At 40.1% G+C, this 17,043-nt stretch overlaps 1 protein-coding gene across 1 annotated transcript; it reads left to right on the top strand.

The window, feature by feature from the left end:
• The first annotated feature begins 350 nt into the window (after positions 1-350).
• LMOD3 (leiomodin 3) lies at positions 351-16,302 on the top strand. The gene is made up of 4 exons (XM_052650451.1): positions 351-480; positions 933-1,248; positions 3,914-5,290; positions 15,922-16,302. The coding sequence occupies exons 2-4, from the start codon at positions 958-960 to the stop codon at positions 15,946-15,948; spliced, it is 1,695 nt and encodes a 564-aa protein (XP_052506411.1). The 5' UTR covers positions 351-480; positions 933-957; the 3' UTR covers positions 15,949-16,302.
• Positions 16,303-17,043: the final 741 nt, after the last annotated feature.

The raw sequence follows: 17,043 nt of genomic DNA, 5'->3' as shown, positions 1-17,043 counted from the left end.
ATTTGGTCAAGGAGAGTATGCATTTTTCATTTGGATAAATATTGCCATATTGTCCTCTGAAGTTATGAAAAAGAAAATGTTTTCATGATTGCTTCCAGTACTTTAATGGTTTGAGTGTTTTTTTGATATTTCAATTTAGATCCATTTACATTTTTATCCTGGCTTAATAGATATTTAATAAGAAAAACAAATTATTTAAAATATTAAATTCCTCACTCATAGTGGAAATTCAAGTGCTGCTCATCCCCATCTGTTAGATCACAGGATCAGGATGCAAATAAGGATGTCTTGCAGAGGTTCAGCTTACGCCGTGGGTAAGTAACATAGCCAGGCCTCTGCTCACCTGTGTGCAGTTTTATTTACTTCCAGAGTCTCATGATAGTCAAGAGGCAAGTCCTGAGAGCTTGATTTCCACCTTCAAATGAATTTTTCACTTCAGTAGACCTCAAGTTGCTGTTTGGATTTTTCTTCTGAAATATTGTAAGTTGTTTTCATCATTTAAATAAGAAGTGGCCTCCCCTGCAGTACTTGGGTGTGTGTATGGACTGCATGAATTTGTATAGGACAGTATGAGAGCTCATAGGAAGGGAACTAAGAATTTACTCCTGTAGAGATTTGGGAGGCCTGGCAAACCAAAGCAGCTGTACTGAAATGTCAGATGGATTTGCACAGCTGACTCAAGCTGCTGAAGAGAGAAGCATAGTAGTTCCATAAATTGACCGTCTCCAACCAAGCCTTGCTTAATATAGTTACGGCATGAACTTAGTTGCAGTCACCCCTAGCAGCTCAGCAAGCACCACTGGGGTTCTTGTGGGGGAGGGAAATCTCCTCAAGGTGGTATTGACCTGGGACACTTACTAACTGGGGGAACTTCTTGAGTGAGAGAGTTTTTTCTTTTTGTAAATCTTTGTTGATTATTTCTCCTCTTGTAGTAAGAGAAAAGTATTGAGCAGAGTCATGTCAGAACATAGCAGGAATTCAGATCAAGAAGAAATCGATGGGGAGATTGATGAAGATGAAATCTTGGCCAACTTGTCCCCAGAAGAGCTCAAAGAACTACAGTCGGAAATGGAGGTGATGGCCCCTGACCCCAGGCTTCCTGTGGGAATGATTCAGAAGAATCAGACCGACAAGCCACCAACAGGGAACTTTGACCATAAATCTCTCGTTGATTATATGTATTGGCAAAAGGCATCCAGACGCATGCTGGAAGACGAACGTGTTCCTGTCACCTTTGTGCCAACCAAGGTAAGGGGGATTTGTGTACAAGGGGGAAGTGGCTTCCTGGCCTGGGCTGATGCGTGTCCCTATTGTAACTGTCTTTTCTCAAGACTCCATGTTTTGTCTTGTTTTGTTGACGTTTATACATAAATCACAATATTTAATCCTATGCCAGATCAGAACTTTCTAGAACACTTACATAGTATAACTGGGAGGAAAAAAGTGATAATTTCTTGTAAATATCTCTTTTAAAAAATTGCTGGGGGTTTCTTGTACAGGAAAACCTGTATTCTGTAGGCATGAAATGAATATTTAATGAATTAACTCATAACGCAGAAGCATTTGTCTTTTATGCTTCTTTTGACTCACAGGACCCTTTACGATGCTGAGGAAAGCTCTTTGTCCTCCTTCTGGCACGTGTACATATGCACTGTTTCACATACAATCATAAATGTGTCACAGTCCCCCTGAAGTTCAGCCACACACCCTGCAATTAAACCAAGTCCACGTAGATTAAAGCTTTTGCATCTGTGGCCATTAAAATGTCACTATTACACCTAAAAAAAAATGAATAAATAAACCAAGTCCAGTAACCAAAAAATCCATTACCACAGTGCATTAAGTATCAGTGGTGAATTTAGAGGTTGATCCTATTAGGCTGTTTTAAAGATAGTTCTTTCTTTAAATATGTTCCTTATATGAAAACTAGAAGTGCATATCAGCATATTTTTTTAATGTTTCACTTAAAAGTGACTTGGCAAAAAGAAAACAGAGATCCTCACAGGTAAAGTCTCTTGTAGCTATGCCTGCTGATTTATTTTTGGTAGGTACATCTTGTCACATTACCATCATACTAGATGAAATTTTAGGAAAGTTATTAACTGATTTCATAGTCAGAAGAGTTTAAACATGTACTGCACTTAAGAAAATAAGTTGCTGGCTTTACCAGGTTAGAGTTTAAGGTACAATTTATAGACAGTTTACAACTTGAGTAAAAGCCAGTTCTACATGAATACCAATTTCCAAGAAAAACAAACTTGGGTACTTCTAACACTGTTTCTTCCTTTTGTATAATTTAAACAGCTTAATGGTTGGCTCCCCCTGCTGAGACAAATGAGAAATGCAGAGAAAACTTTAGGTAGTTTACGTGTCACTTCCAACCTATAATGGTATGAGCAGTAAAATCAAGCTCTTTCTTTTTTTAAAATTTTAGGCTTATTTTTTATTGAAATAATATTGGTTTATAACACAAGTTTCACATATACAACATTATACGTTTCTATTTCTACATACAGTATTATTCTCGGTTGCTAAGTCATGTCTGATTCTTTGCAACCCAGTGGATTGTAGCCCGCCAGGTACTCTGTCCATGGACTTTTCCAGGCTAGAATCCTGGAGTGGGTTGCTGTTTCCTCCTCCAGGGGATCTGCCTGACCCAAGGGTCGAATCTATGTCTTCCATGTCTCTGCATTGGTGGCGGATTCTTTCTGACTGAGCCACTGGGAAGGTCCATATACAGTATACTCACCACTAAAAATTTAGTTTCCATCTGTAGCTGTATAATTGACCCCCTTTCCCAGTTTCTTCCTCTACAGATTAAGTTCTTGCTCACATAAGCCTCTATGTCAAACTTCTACACCAGCTTTCAAAATGACACCTACGAGGTATACATCCTTTATGGGAAAGTGTATAATTAATATGTAAGCATCTAATAAACATTATTGATAAGAGACTATTATTTTCCTTTCCAAACTAAGCAATTCTTTTTTTCTGAATCTCTGATAATTTTGTCCCCTTTTATACCTGGCTTTACCTCCTAGAACATTCCTTCCCAGGGAACTGGACTGGAAAGCCTGTGCCTGAAGCATCTGGGCAGTTTTCACAGAGCTAAGCAGACAAAAAAATCAAAGACAAGGGTTTTGGCATATTCCAAAATATCAAACTGCTCTCATTCCCCCCACAATAGCTTTTATTTTCAGGGAACTTTGTTGTGCACATTATATTAAATTGGCAAACATATTAGGTATGTAAATTTTGGTTAGGCCAATAAGGAAATTGTTATGTAACACAGAGCTATGGAATACAAAATTCCTATTCAGCTGTATACAAAACAAAGACTTCAGTGAATGGATGAATAATCCCATAAGGTTTTCAAAAATAACTTTTAACTGCTTCTGGAACTGAACACTGTCTTTAAAAACAATAGAGGGTCTGAAAATTAACTGGGAGGAGAAAAACACAACCAAAAAAATGTGTGTCTGTGCCTGTGTGTGCCTATAAAAATTTAGCTTTATTTTGGTTGTATTTGCTTGTAAAACAACTAACAAAGACATACTTTGTTTCAGAAAAAATATCTCAGTTTAGAATTATGTACAAAGTTAAAATCCCCACATCCCTTCCTCAATTATCTTAATTACCTCTCTTCCTCAAGGATAACTATTAATTTGATAAACATTACAACAGTTTGTTTTTCATATACATTTACAAACACACATATATATAGTATGTACATGCATACATATTCATATGTACACATAAATATACATGTAAACAAAAAGAATACTATACCTAGAGTTTATTTGCTTATTTTTTTCACTAAATAATAAATCTTTTTATTATCTTCAATAGATACTGCTCTTCTTCATATTTCTTCACTGCTACGTATTCTAACCTTTCTAAATTTCTCTTTTAGGAAAAAGCTCAAAAACAGCATGAAGCAATAGACAAAAGCAATAACAATATGTCCCAGTATTTAAAAGAAAAGCTTAACAGTGAAATCGCTGCACATAAAAGAGAATCACAGGGCAGTGACAATGTCCAAGAAGCAAATAATGATGATGAAGATAATGAAGATGAGGAGGAAGATGAAGAAGATGATGCAGAAGATGAAGGAAAAGAAGACAGTGAAGAGAGTGATGGGACAAAAAGAGAGGAAGGTAAGGTAAAGGAGCAAATCAGAAATGGTGAGAACACCTGCCAACAGGTAACTAGTAAAGTAACTGAAGAACAGAAAGGCAGACCAGAGGCTCAAGACAAAACTGAGAAAAAAATATCAAAATTGGATCCCAAGAAGTTAGCTCTAGATACCAGTTTTTTGAAAGTAAGCGCAAGGCCCTCTGGAAACCAAACGGACCTGGATGGGAGCTTAAGGCGAGTGAGACAAAATGACCCTGACATGAAGGAACTCAACCTGAACAACATTGAAAACATCCCCAAAGAAATGTTGCTGGACTTTGTCAACGCAATGAAGAAAAACAAACACGTCAAAACCTTCAGTTTAGCGAATGTGGGTGCGGATGAGAATGTAGCATTCGCCTTGGCTAACATGTTGCGTGAAAATAGGAGCATTACCACTCTCAACATAGAGTCCAATTTCATCACAGGCAAGGGCATCATGGCCATCATGCGGTGTCTCCAGTTTAACGAGACACTCACCGAACTTCGGTTTCACAATCAGAGACATATGCTGGGCCACCACGCTGAAATGGAAATAGCCAGGCTTTTGAAAGCGAACAACACTCTCCTGAAGATGGGCTACCATTTTGAGCTTCCGGGTCCACGAATGGTAGTAACCAATCTGCTCACCAGGAATCAGGATAGACAAAGGCAGAAAAGGCAAGAAGAACAGAAACAGCAGCAGCTCAAAGAGCAGAGGAAGTTAATAGCCATGCTGGAGAACGGGTTGGGGCTGCCCCCTGGGATGTGGGAGATGCTGGGAGGACCAATGCCGGATTCCCGGACGCAGGAGTTCCTCCAGCCTCCCCCTCCTCGACCTCCCAACCCCCAAGCAGCCCCCTTCGGTCGACAAAATGAGGTGACGAAAAAGCCATCGCAGCCACCGAAGTACAGGACGGACCCCGACTCCTTCCGCGTGGTGAAGCTGAAGAGGATCCAGCGCAAATCTCGGATGCCGGAAACCAGAGAGCCACCCGAGAAAACCAATCTCAAAGATGTGATCAAGACGCTCAAACCCGTGCCGAGAAACAGGCCGCCCCCGTTGGTGGAAATTACCCCCCGAGATCAGCTCTTGAACGACATTCGTCACAGTAACATCGCCTATCTTAAACCTGTAAGTAGGAGGAGGGAGAAACGGTGAACACAGGGCCACAGTCAATCTCTCCCAACTCTATTCCCTGTTCGTTTTAACACCAGGACATTCTCACTAATTGTCACTAACTGAGGGAAACCTGTCAGCATTACTGCTAGATCTAAATTATTGGTTATCCTCAAAGACACAGTTACAATCTATATGACTGCTGTAACCAGGATACTAACAGCCCACATTTATGAAGCACTTTGTATGGGCCACATCCATTATATGAATTAACTCTTACAATCACCTTGACAATCCTATAAGGTAGGTATTACTATTCTCCCTGTTTTATAAGAAGGAAATTGAGGCTTAGAGATGTTAAATAACATTTCAGAAGTGGTAGAGTTGACTTTGGAATTCAGTCCTGAGCATCCCTGGTCAAGCTTTTGTTCACTCCTGCCACACAGAACTGACAAGCTGAGATCCCCAGGGAACTGCTGCAGGAATAAGTAAGAATGAGGCCTAATTAGGCCAGTCATTTGTGGATAAGTGCTTCTGTAGGGCTTTAAAAAGTTCTTTTCAGTAGATGAGTGGGATACCACCTGCTATTGCAATTATACTCTTTATATTTTAGGTAGGCGGACAATAATAAATTTAACATTAATGTCTCCATGAATAAATGGAGCTTTAAAATATTTTACTGTTATTTCAGTTTTCTTATTATGACTCACTATTACTACCGCTGATAGACAAAAATGTTCCATTCCTTTCAGCTTAAGTTACACAAATAAATTTTTTTATAGTCATTACTATGAAGGGATTTATAGAGGCTGAAAGGTGTGTGTCCAATGGCCACAGGTGGTTGATAATTAACTGTATTGTTTTAAAATCTAATATGTAATTTAGCCACGATATTACATTAATAAAATAGTCACTATGTTATGCCATTAGAGAGTCACAGTTTTTTCAAGATAGTTTAACTATTTCCATGTAAACTTGTCTTTTCCCTGCTTTAAAGAGATTTATATTCTAAAACAATACAGGGAGTTTGCTGGCAGTCCAGTGGTTAAGATTTAGCACTCTCACAGGTTCAATCCCTAGCCCATGAACTAAGATCCTTCAAGCTGTGTTGTATGGCCCCCCACAAAAAAAATCCACAAATATGATTGTTGCTTATTCACATATATGTGTATGTCCCTTATTCCCATCCCCTAGAAATACAGAATTGACAATACTTCATTCTTCTAAATCAAAGATGACGTTCAACTGTGACTTAGAGGGATTCTGAGTCTTCCTGTGGCAGGGGCCAGGCTGAGAGTGCTAGAGGTCACATGAGATCGGGCAGGAGATCTCTGCCTGCCCTTGGGCGCAACATCAACACTTTCTGCACCTGCTCTTCTCCAGGCAGCCAGACCTCTGCAGGGGGTGAATCAGGATGCTGTTTTGAGAGAGGCTAGGGCTATCACTCCGTAACCAGTTGTCAAAGCAAATCCCAACTGCCGTGGTGGCTAGACAGTCAGAAAATAGCATTGGTCCAAAAAGAATAAAGAGAAGTCTTTTTAAAATCTGCGTTAAAGGTGGAATGTAGACTCTGAGTAGACAAGAGGGTGAAGGTTAGATGATCATCTGACCCCTCTCCCTGCCTTCTGAAGGAATATGTAAAAAAAAAAAGTGAAAGTGATCAGTCATGGCTGAGTTGTTGTGACCCATGGACTGTAGCCTACCAGGCTCCTTTGTTTGTGGAATTCTCCAGGCAGGAATACTGGAGTGGGTAGCCATTCTGTTCTCCAGGGAATCTTTTCGACCCAGGGATCAAACCCAGGTGTCCCTCATTGCAGGCAGATTCTTTATCATCTGAGCGACCAGGGAAGCCCTCTGAAGGAAGATTCTACTGAGCAAATCTGCTTTGCCTGGAGTTGGCTGAATTTCATCCATCAATTTGTAATAAATATTCTTTTAGTGCTACCACGTGTCAGGCACCATGAGCAGTGAATAAGACAGGTATAGTCTTAACCTCATGGAGCTTACAGTGTTGGTTTTTATCATTTTCATGGTCAAGATACTCTGTCTTTTAGTCACTTCAGCTTTGAGTCTAGATTCTAGAGCAAAAGGTATTAAGATAAATTCACCGTAATAATTACCAAACTGCCACACTCTAGTAAGTACTACATTTTCCATTTTCAATCAGTTCTTGATTGGTATCAGTTTTAAGTTGTGTGTGTTTAATGTCCACTCAGAAAGAAAAATACGCAGCAAAGTGAACTCTGACAAAGTTTGTGAATGGGGGTCTTGTACATCAGTCTTTGCTTTGAAATGTCTTTTATCTATTCCAAGGGATTGGCATCTTCTGCTTTCAGTTGCCTGGCTTGGCTTGCAATAGACATCTCTTGACATGTATCTTAGATACAAAATATCACACAACTTCATCAGCGTGGTCCTATAAAATGCTCTGCAAGAAAAATGTGAAAACGCATCATCCAGCTGACAAAAATTCACTTGACTGACATCAATTCGCTCGGTACGGCTGCATTTTTGCGCCTTGCTGCATACATAATAAATGTCAGTGCTTTAATGCTGATTCTTAGTGTAATCTCTCTTAAAAGACATTTTTTATCTTTTTCTTTTGAAATCATTTGAAATGTGTGGAATTTCAAAAGAGTAGAAAGAATTCTTACAGACCCAACACAATTTGTCCTATTTGCTCTGTCGTTCTTTAAGGGTATTTTAAATACCTCTGCGTGTGTTTAATTCCAACAGGGCACAGAGCTCAGTGGAAGTGCTAATGGTATGAAAAGTTATACTGTGATTGTGTGGCTGCCTGCAGCCAGCTACTCTAAAACACTATTGATTGTGAGATGCTTTCTGATGTAGGGGATATGGAAACATCAGAAAACACGCATCTTAGACTCGGTGAAATATTGTAAACGCCATCTGCAGTGAAATTTCAGGATCTCAGCAGAAAAGGGCTATTTTTGGCTGGTCAAACGAGGCACAGCAACACTCACTTTAAGGAGGTAAAACTAAAGATTATGGGGGTTCTCCCTCCCCACTTGATTGGAGGACAGAGATGTTCTTTAAACCACCAGATTTTCAAATATGAAGGTAAAACTCAATTTGGAAATCTTGTCATTCTTTCTACTGATGCTCCTAACTAAAACGCTGAATGTCCATAAACATACTTAGAACTTATTTACTCTTAAAGGAAAAAAGTTTTGTTTTTTTTTTCTCTCACGGACTTGGAGATATTATTTTTGTATTTTCTAGAGCATAGATCATGAAGTACTCAGTTTATATTTTAAAGTTATGGGTGTTTTTTTCCTTTTAATATTTATTCTCTCCCCATCACATGCTTCTGGCTTGGGATTCCAGAATTGAAGTTGCTAGCAGAAAATAAAGGACAAAATCTGTATTCTTTCTTGGCTCAAATGCTGCCTCCTCTAAGATGTTGCCTGTTTAAATCAGTTTAAGAGAGATGTATTCTGTGGGCCAGGTATTGAAAACTAGGCGACTTAAAACCCAGCCTGCAGGCCTGTTTTGTTTGGCTTGAGTATTATTGTTCAAATTATAAAATATCCCATGATAACATCCAGGTATCTGGCAGCATTTGAAACATCAGATCCAGCCACATGGGGCCTGCATATGCATGGTACAAATAAGCTGAATTGGTGGTAGTTTCTTCCTTGAGACAGGTAACGGACTCTCCAGTTTTAACTCAGTCTCCACCGTGCCCTACTGCCTAACACCTGGCCTTTTTCACTCATTTGGATTGCTTATTGGACTCCAGTACAGTTTTTTAGTTTGTTGTGTTTAGCTATGTTCTAAAGGACTTTGTCTTATCTAACTGAATTTATTAATCACTAAGTTATCTCCCTCTGAGTTGATAACTCTGAGTCAATATGATGCCAGCCCAAAAGAAAGATGTTAGACTGGTATAGACATATCCTTCATTGATAATATATGATTTCCTTTCATCTTAAAAAATTTGGTCGTCTGCTCACTGCCAGCCATCCCAGATAAGTATCTGTACATGCACTGAGATAGAAATCTCATCTGCAAAAACTATATAATTTACAGAGACCAACTGCATTTATATCATATGCAATTTTTGGAAGTGGAAGTGTCAGTTGCTCAGTTGTGTCCTACTCTTTGCAACCCCATGGACTGTAGCCCACCAGGCTCCTCTATCCATGGGAATTTTCCAGCCAAGAATACTGGAGTGGGTAGCCATTCCCTTCTCCAGGGGATCACAGGTTTGATCCCTGGGTCAGGAAGATCCCTTGGAGGAGGGTATAGCAACCCACTCCAGTATTCTTGCCTGGAAAATCCCCATGGACAGAGGAGCCTGGTGGGCTACAGTCCATGGGGTTGCAAAGAGTCGGACACAACTGAGCAACTAACACTATGCAACCCTTCAGTTCAGTTCAGTTCAGTCGCTCAGTCGTGTCTGACTCTTTGTGACCCCATGAACCACAGCATGCCAGGCCTCCCTGTCCATCACCAACTCCCAGAGTTCACTCAAACTCATGTCCATTGAGTCGCTGATGCCATCCAGCCATCTCATCCTCTGTCATCCCCTTCTCCTGCCTTCTATCTTTCCAGTCATCAGGGTCTTTTCTAATGAGTCAGTTCTTCACATCAGGTAGCCTAAGTATTGGAGTTTCAGCTTCAACATCAGTCCTTCCAGTGAATATTCAGGACTGATTTCCTTTAGGATGGACTGGTTTGATCTCCTTGCAGTCCAAAGGACTCTCAAGAGTCTTCTCCAACACCACAGTTCAAAAGCATCAATTCTTCAGCACTCAGCTTTCTTTATAGTCCAACTCTCACATCCATACATGACTACTGGAAAAACCATAGCCTTGATTAGATGGACCTTTGTTGGCAAAGTATTGTCTCTGCTTTTTAATATGCTGTCTAGTTTGGTCATAACTGTCTTCCAAGGAGCAAGCATCTTTTAATTTCATTGCTGCAGTCACCATCTACAGTGATTTTGGAGCCCCCCAAAATAAAGTTTGCCACTGTTTCCACTGTTTCTGCAACTATTTGCCATGAAGTAATAGGACCAGATGCCATGATCTTCGTTTTCTGAATGTTGAGCTTTAATCCAACTTTTTCACTCTCCTCTTTCACTTTCAGCAAGAGGCTCTTAGTTATTCTTCACTTTATGCCAAAAGGGTGGTATCATCTGCATATCTGAGGTTATTGATATTTCTCCCGGCAATCTTGATTCCAGCTTGTGCTTCATCCAGCCCAGGGTTTCTCATGATGTATTCTGAATATGTTAAATAAGCAGGATGACAATATACAGCCTTGATGTACTCCTTTTCCTATGTGGAACCAGTCTGTTGTTCCATGTCCAGTTCTAACTGTTGCTTCCTGATCTACATACAGGCAAGAGGCAAGTCAGGTGGTCTAGTATTCCCATCTGTTTCAGAATTTTCCACAGTTTATTGTGACCCACACAGTCAAAGGCTTTGGCATAGTCAATAAAGCAGAAATAGATGTTTTTCTGGAACTCTCTTGCTTTTTCGATGATCCAGAAGATATTGGCAATTTGATCTCTGGTTCCTCTGCCTTTTCTAAAACCAGCTTGAACATCTGGAAATTCATGGTTCACATATTGTTGAAGCCTGGCTTGGACAATTTTGAGCATTACTTTACTAGCGTCTAAGATGAATGCAACTGTGTGATAGTCTGAGCATTCTTTGGCATTGCCTCTCTTTGGGATTGGAATGAAAACTGACCTTTGCCAGTCCTGTGGCCACTGCTGAGTTTTCCAAATTTGCTGGCACATTGAGTGCAGCACTTTCACAGCATCATCTTTTAGGATTTGAAATAGCTCAACTGGAATTCCATCACCTCCACTAGCTTGGTTCATAGTGATGCTTCCTAAGGCCCACTTGACTTCACATTCTAGGATGTCTGGCTCTAGGTGAGTGATCACACCATCCTGATTATCTGGGTCATGAAGATGTTTTTTGTATAGTTCTTCTGTGTATTCCTGATACCTCTTCTTAATGTTTTCTGCTTCTGTTAGGTCCATACCATTTCTGTCCTTTATCGAGCCCATCTTTGCATGAAATGTTACCTTGGTATCTCTAATTTTCTTGAAGAGATCTCTAGTCTTTCCCATTCCGTTGTTTTCCTCTATTTCTTTGCACTGATCACCGAGAAAGGCTTTCTTATCTCTCCTTGCTATTCTTTGGAACTCTGCATTCAGATGCTTATATCTTTCCTTTTCTCCTTTGCTTTTCACATCTCTTCTTTTCCCAGTTATTTGTAAGGCCTCCTCAGACAGCCATTTTGCTTTTTTGCATTTCTTTTTCTTGGGAATGATCTTGATCCCTGTCTCTTGTACAATGTCATGAACCTCTGTCCATAGTTCATCAGGCACTCTGTCTATCAGATCTAACCCCTTAAATCTATTTCTAACTTCCACTGTATAATTGTAAGGGATTTGATTTAGGTCATACCTGAATGGTCTAATGGTTTCCCCTACATACTTCAATTTCAGTCTGAATTTGGCAATAAAGAATTCATGATCTGAGCCATAGTCAGCTGCTCGTCTTGTTTTTGCTGACCGTATAGGGCTTCTTCACCTTTGGCTGCAAAGAATGTAATCAATATGATTTTGGTGTTGCCCATCTGGTGATGTCTATGTGTAGAGTCTTCTCTTGTGTTGTTGGAAGAGAGTGTTTGCTATGACCTGTGCGTTGCTATGCAACCTTTGGTGCCAATCAAACAAGACAACTGTTCCTGTGCGTCCAGGTTCAGTTGCTCAATCGTGTACAACTCTTTGTGACCCTGTGGACTGTAGTTCACCAGGCTCCTCTGTCCATGGGATTTTCCAGGCAAGAATCCTGGAGTGGTTGCCATTTCCTTCTCCAGGGGATCTTCTGACTCACTGATTGAACCTTCATGTTTGGCATCTCCTACATTGGCAGGCGGATTCTTTTACCACTGTGCCACCTGGGAAGCCCAACTGTTTTATTATTCACTTAATTTTACTTTCGGCTCACTTATGTGTATCTGGACTGGTTTCAGCCAGGTGCCTAAAGACACAATTAAGTTTTTCCTTCAGAAAGATTTCACGATAATTTCCCAAGCAGCTTTAGTTAGCCAAAAGACTCTATGACACATTAGCAGTCACTATGAGTACAAAAATTTAAGATTATAGACTCCTGAGTTTTAATTGCTGGCCATTTTTTCTTTGCCTCATTTATTATATCTTATTTCTTTTGAACTAAGATTTCTAGATTCTATCCTTTTGCAATTTTCTCCTTTTCCCCATCTTGTCCTCTCTCTTTGTTTCAATTATCACATAATCTAGGACGATCCCCCAATTTCCCTTTCCCTTTAAGTCGCTCAGGGGTTTCTTAGTACCCTTATTCAATTTGTCCCCAAATCAAGCTTCCCTTTTCTAGATCTATAGTTGTTATTTCTGGCTTCAGGTTTTTCACGTTGTCTCCATTCTCTCATACATTCAAGTTTAAAGCCACAAATGTTGTTTGTTGGTGTTTGGTGCTAAGTCATGTCCAACTCTTTTGTGACTCCATGGACTGTAGCCTGCCAGGCTTCTCTGTCCTTGGAAATCTCCAGGCAAGAATACTGGAGTGGGTAGCCATTTCCTTCTTCAGGGGATCTTCCCAACCCAGGGATTGAGCCCTCATCTCCTGCTTGGCTGGCAGATTCTTTATCACTGAGCCACCTGGGAACACAAAAACCCCCAGAGTTCCCTTCATTTCCTTCCTTTTTTCTGTCCATATTTTTGCCTAAAAAAACAAAACAAAACAAAATACAAGAAGAACACCAAGAACCCAAACCCAAGAGAATCTTCAAGAGTCAAGGCCAAATCTAGAATAGAGCTTGAGCAATGTTACACTCTTAATGCAGGGAGTCTCCATGGAAGAAAGCAATGTAACATTTCAAACTCATCTCAAAGGAGCATAAGTGGACCAGAATTATACAGACCAGGAGCTGCCCTTCCCTGATACCAAGTGGGAAAAAAAAGAATTTTTATGTACGACTTTTAAAAAGTCTATGATAGTGATTCTCACATTTTTGCATGTATCACAATCACCTGGAAGATAGAATACAGATTACTGAGCCCATCTCCAGAGTTTCTGATTCAGTAGGTCTTGGATGGGGTCTGAGAATTTGCATTTCTGACATGTTCCTTGGCAATGCTGATGCTGCTTACTTGAAGGCCACACTTGGACACTCACTGTTCAGTGACATCCATGGCAAACCTTATCTCCTGATGCCTCGGGTTGACAGCTCTCACAGACACAGCATTAGGTCTCCTAGTGGATTCCGAGTTCCTCAAGGTAGATCTTCCTCATCTCTGTCCCAGGTACCCACTGAGGTGTTGACCCAGAACAGGAACTCCATTTGGGTGTGCTGAATTAAATAACCCCTGCTGAAACGGGTCTTCTCATCCTGCCCAATTGCTCCCAGCCATTGGGTATATGTCTCTGTGTGTGTACACTGTGTAATGCTATACATATACTTTAAAAAAAAACAAAACTATTTTTAACCAACAAGTGAAGGGGGAACAGGGCCCCCTAACAATAATGTGAGTAGATTCTTGTTTGTTGAAAGTTTTATAATATCAGATCTAGTTTTCTTTTTCTTATTTCTTTTTCAGTCTTTTGTGGTCTGCTTGGAAATGACTTTTTAAAATCTCATTTAAATCTTTGCCTTTCTTCCTGCTTTTGGTTTATAAAAAAAAAAATTCCATATTATAGATGAATTAAAGGGTTGGGTTTTAGACGTAAGTAGGAAGCAAGAAGTCTGCTATTTTATTTCTTTGCTAAGTAGCTAACCATTGATCAGTGACTCATTCTTTTTCCCAGTGATCTGAACTCCCAACTTGGTCACATTTTAAATATGTCAGTATATCTCTGGGTTTCGTATGTTGGGTCATTGTCATGTTTTGCTCTTGAAAATGTTTTTATTAATTGGGAACCAATCTATGCATATGTATATATGAAATAACTTACTATAAAAGTATTTTTTCCATTTGACAATGGAAAGAACACAGTTTTGACTCTCTATTGCAGCTTTGCAGTTAATTTCACTAACTGGCATTATATATTTTACTGGTGTTCTTCTCTGATGGTGTTCTCCTTGGGTGACCCCAATCAAGTTGCAGTCACACCCCTCCCCTCCTGAAAGTCTGGCACGAGGGAGGGAGAGGGACTCAGAAGCACATGGAGGACCCTGTGGATTGAAGACCAGGCAGGCAACAGCAACACATCCAAGGTTCTCCCCAGTGGGCAGGGTGTTGGGAAACCTTTTTATCCAAAGGTTGTAGGCAAAGCACTGGCTGAAGAGAGTCCATAGCAGGTGGCTGCAGTGGTCTGTCACACGGGCGGGTGGACACAGACAGTAGGAGGAAAGATATTTTTAAGTCATTATCATACAATATCTCAGGGTCCTTTGGACTTTAGTCAGCATTCTCGGAAAGTTACCTTCATGGTGGATAAGTCATTCTCCTTAGATGTAACACCACTTGAAACCTATTAAGAATTTGCTTTATCTTTGAGTTGTTCCTATGAAACAAAACTCAAAGTTGATTTTCAGTCAGACTTATACTACTCTTTTGCAATTTTTTTTTTTTACCCTTGGAAGGGGGTTCTCCAAATAACATTGTAAAATTTAGTGTCAAATTAGTAATACACTTTAAAAAGGAGGGACTTCCCTAGTGGCTCAGACGGTAAAGCGTCTGCCTACAATGTGGGAGACCTGGATTCGATCCCTGGGTCAGGAAGATCCCTTGGTGAAGGAACTGGCAACCCACTCCAGTACTCTTGCTTGGAAAATACCATGGACGGAGGAGCCTGGTAGGCTACACACACAGGATCACAGAGTTGGACACAACTGAGCGACTTCACTTCACTTCACTTTAAAGAGGAAAGAACATATTTGTATGTTCTTACAGTGGCGTTTATTTGGTGGTTGAGATGAGTAATGAAATCAGGCAGGTCCAGGTTCACATCTAGCTCTGCCACTCCCTAGCCCTGTGACCTGAAGCAGATTGCCTGTTCTCTCTGAGTCCATCCCCTGTTTACAAGATGGTCGTAAGATGAAACGAGAAAATGCTTTAAAAAGAAGTGTTAGCATTGATTATTAACTTGCATCACTTAATCCTCATGGTAGCCTTGTAAATGAAATACTATGATTTTATAGCTGAGAGAATTGATGCCCAATACTATGTAACTCCCTGGAGGAGGGCATGGCAACCCACTCTAGTATTGTTGCCTGGAGAATCCCATGGACAGAGGAGACTGGTGGGGTATAGTACACGGAGTCACAAAGAGTTGGACATAACTGAAGCGACTGAGCATAGCACAGCATAGCATTATGCAACTCGTAAGCTGCATAATGGACCAGGCAGATTCTAGCACCTGCCCTCTCTTATTTACATTGTAAGCTTCACCACATTCTCAGAGCCCTTGGATCTGTCCCTGTCATCATGAAACACCCAGTCTGTGGCGGCTGTGGTTATTGTTGTTTTATCATGATTGGGTGGGGGGCACTCTCTGGCCAGACTTTTTAATCCACTTTATACCTTTTGAGTTATGTACATTTTGCCATTTTTGCTGTAAAACACTTGAATAACTAAGATTCATTTTTTCTTCTCTTTTCAAATGCTTAAATCACAGGTGCAGCTGCCAAAAGAACTGGCATAAGAGGCAACAGAATAATCAGGGGAAGAAGGAAGTGATTTAATGATTCTGGGATTAGAACTTGACGACTGCTTCAGCTGCATACTTCTGGATCCAGGTGGTGGAACTGGGAACATTGCTAAGTGATACGAGTATTTTGTAAAAGGCAGAATACTTAGCCTGCGACAAAACAGAAGCTGAAAAGGCAGGGGGAGGAGATAAACTATTCAGGGCAACATTTTCTACTTCCAATTGGTTGGAGTGACTTAGATGAAATTTAGAGTCTTCTAGCAGAAGTTAATATTTTCATAAACCTTTGCTTTATTATTGCTTTCTTCTGGTAAATAACAATAAATATGATACAGGTGTTAACTATTATATTCACATTTTTGTTTTCTTCTTCCATCCACTCTGCTGTAATTTATCACACAGTTTCTTAAAGAGAACAGAGCATGCTTCACTTTGTGGAAATGTGCAGGGTGAATTGAACTCCGGGCCCTTTGGAAGTTTTGAAATTGAATAATTTGTTCATTACCTCTTCTCTGGAGAATCAGTTGCGATTTCTGGTTTCCAGCCCTGCCTAGCTTTCTGTCTTGGCCATTCCCGTGTGTTGGGGGGCACTCCGGAGAGGGGTAACATGAAGAGCAAACACTTAAGCCACAGGACATGGAGAAAACAGTGTTTCTGGAATAAGTAACAGGGAAAACAAACTCTGCTTATATATAAAACCTTTCCTGTTTGCATACATATAGAGAAAATGGGAGATAGCATGCTAGTTTTGTTTAAAACAAAAGACATTATGAATAATAGATTTACTGAGCTTTGGTTTTAGCTAAGTGTGTGTATATATATAGTTTAGCCTGTAAATGATCTTGATCGTCTCAAAAATCTTAATGAAACTTGCTAAAGAATTAAACTTGAATTTCTTATCCTATCATTCAAGGCCCTCCATTGCCTCTTCTCAGTTTGGTAATTGTCTTATCTGCCACAAGATGCTTTATATTATTTGTTCACCTTTGTTTTTTTATCTTATTATAGTTGCTTTACAATGTAGTGTATTTACTATTCTTGATAATACTTCCTCATGCTTTTGCTCTCTACAGAGTACCCTTAGAGACT

This window comes from Budorcas taxicolor, chromosome 1 (assembly GCF_023091745.1).
Source record: "Budorcas taxicolor isolate Tak-1 chromosome 1, Takin1.1, whole genome shotgun sequence".
Taxonomy (NCBI): Eukaryota; Metazoa; Chordata; class Mammalia; order Artiodactyla; family Bovidae; genus Budorcas; species Budorcas taxicolor.
Note: the sequence above shows the minus strand (reverse complement) of the source record. Positions and strands in the feature narration are given on the sequence as shown.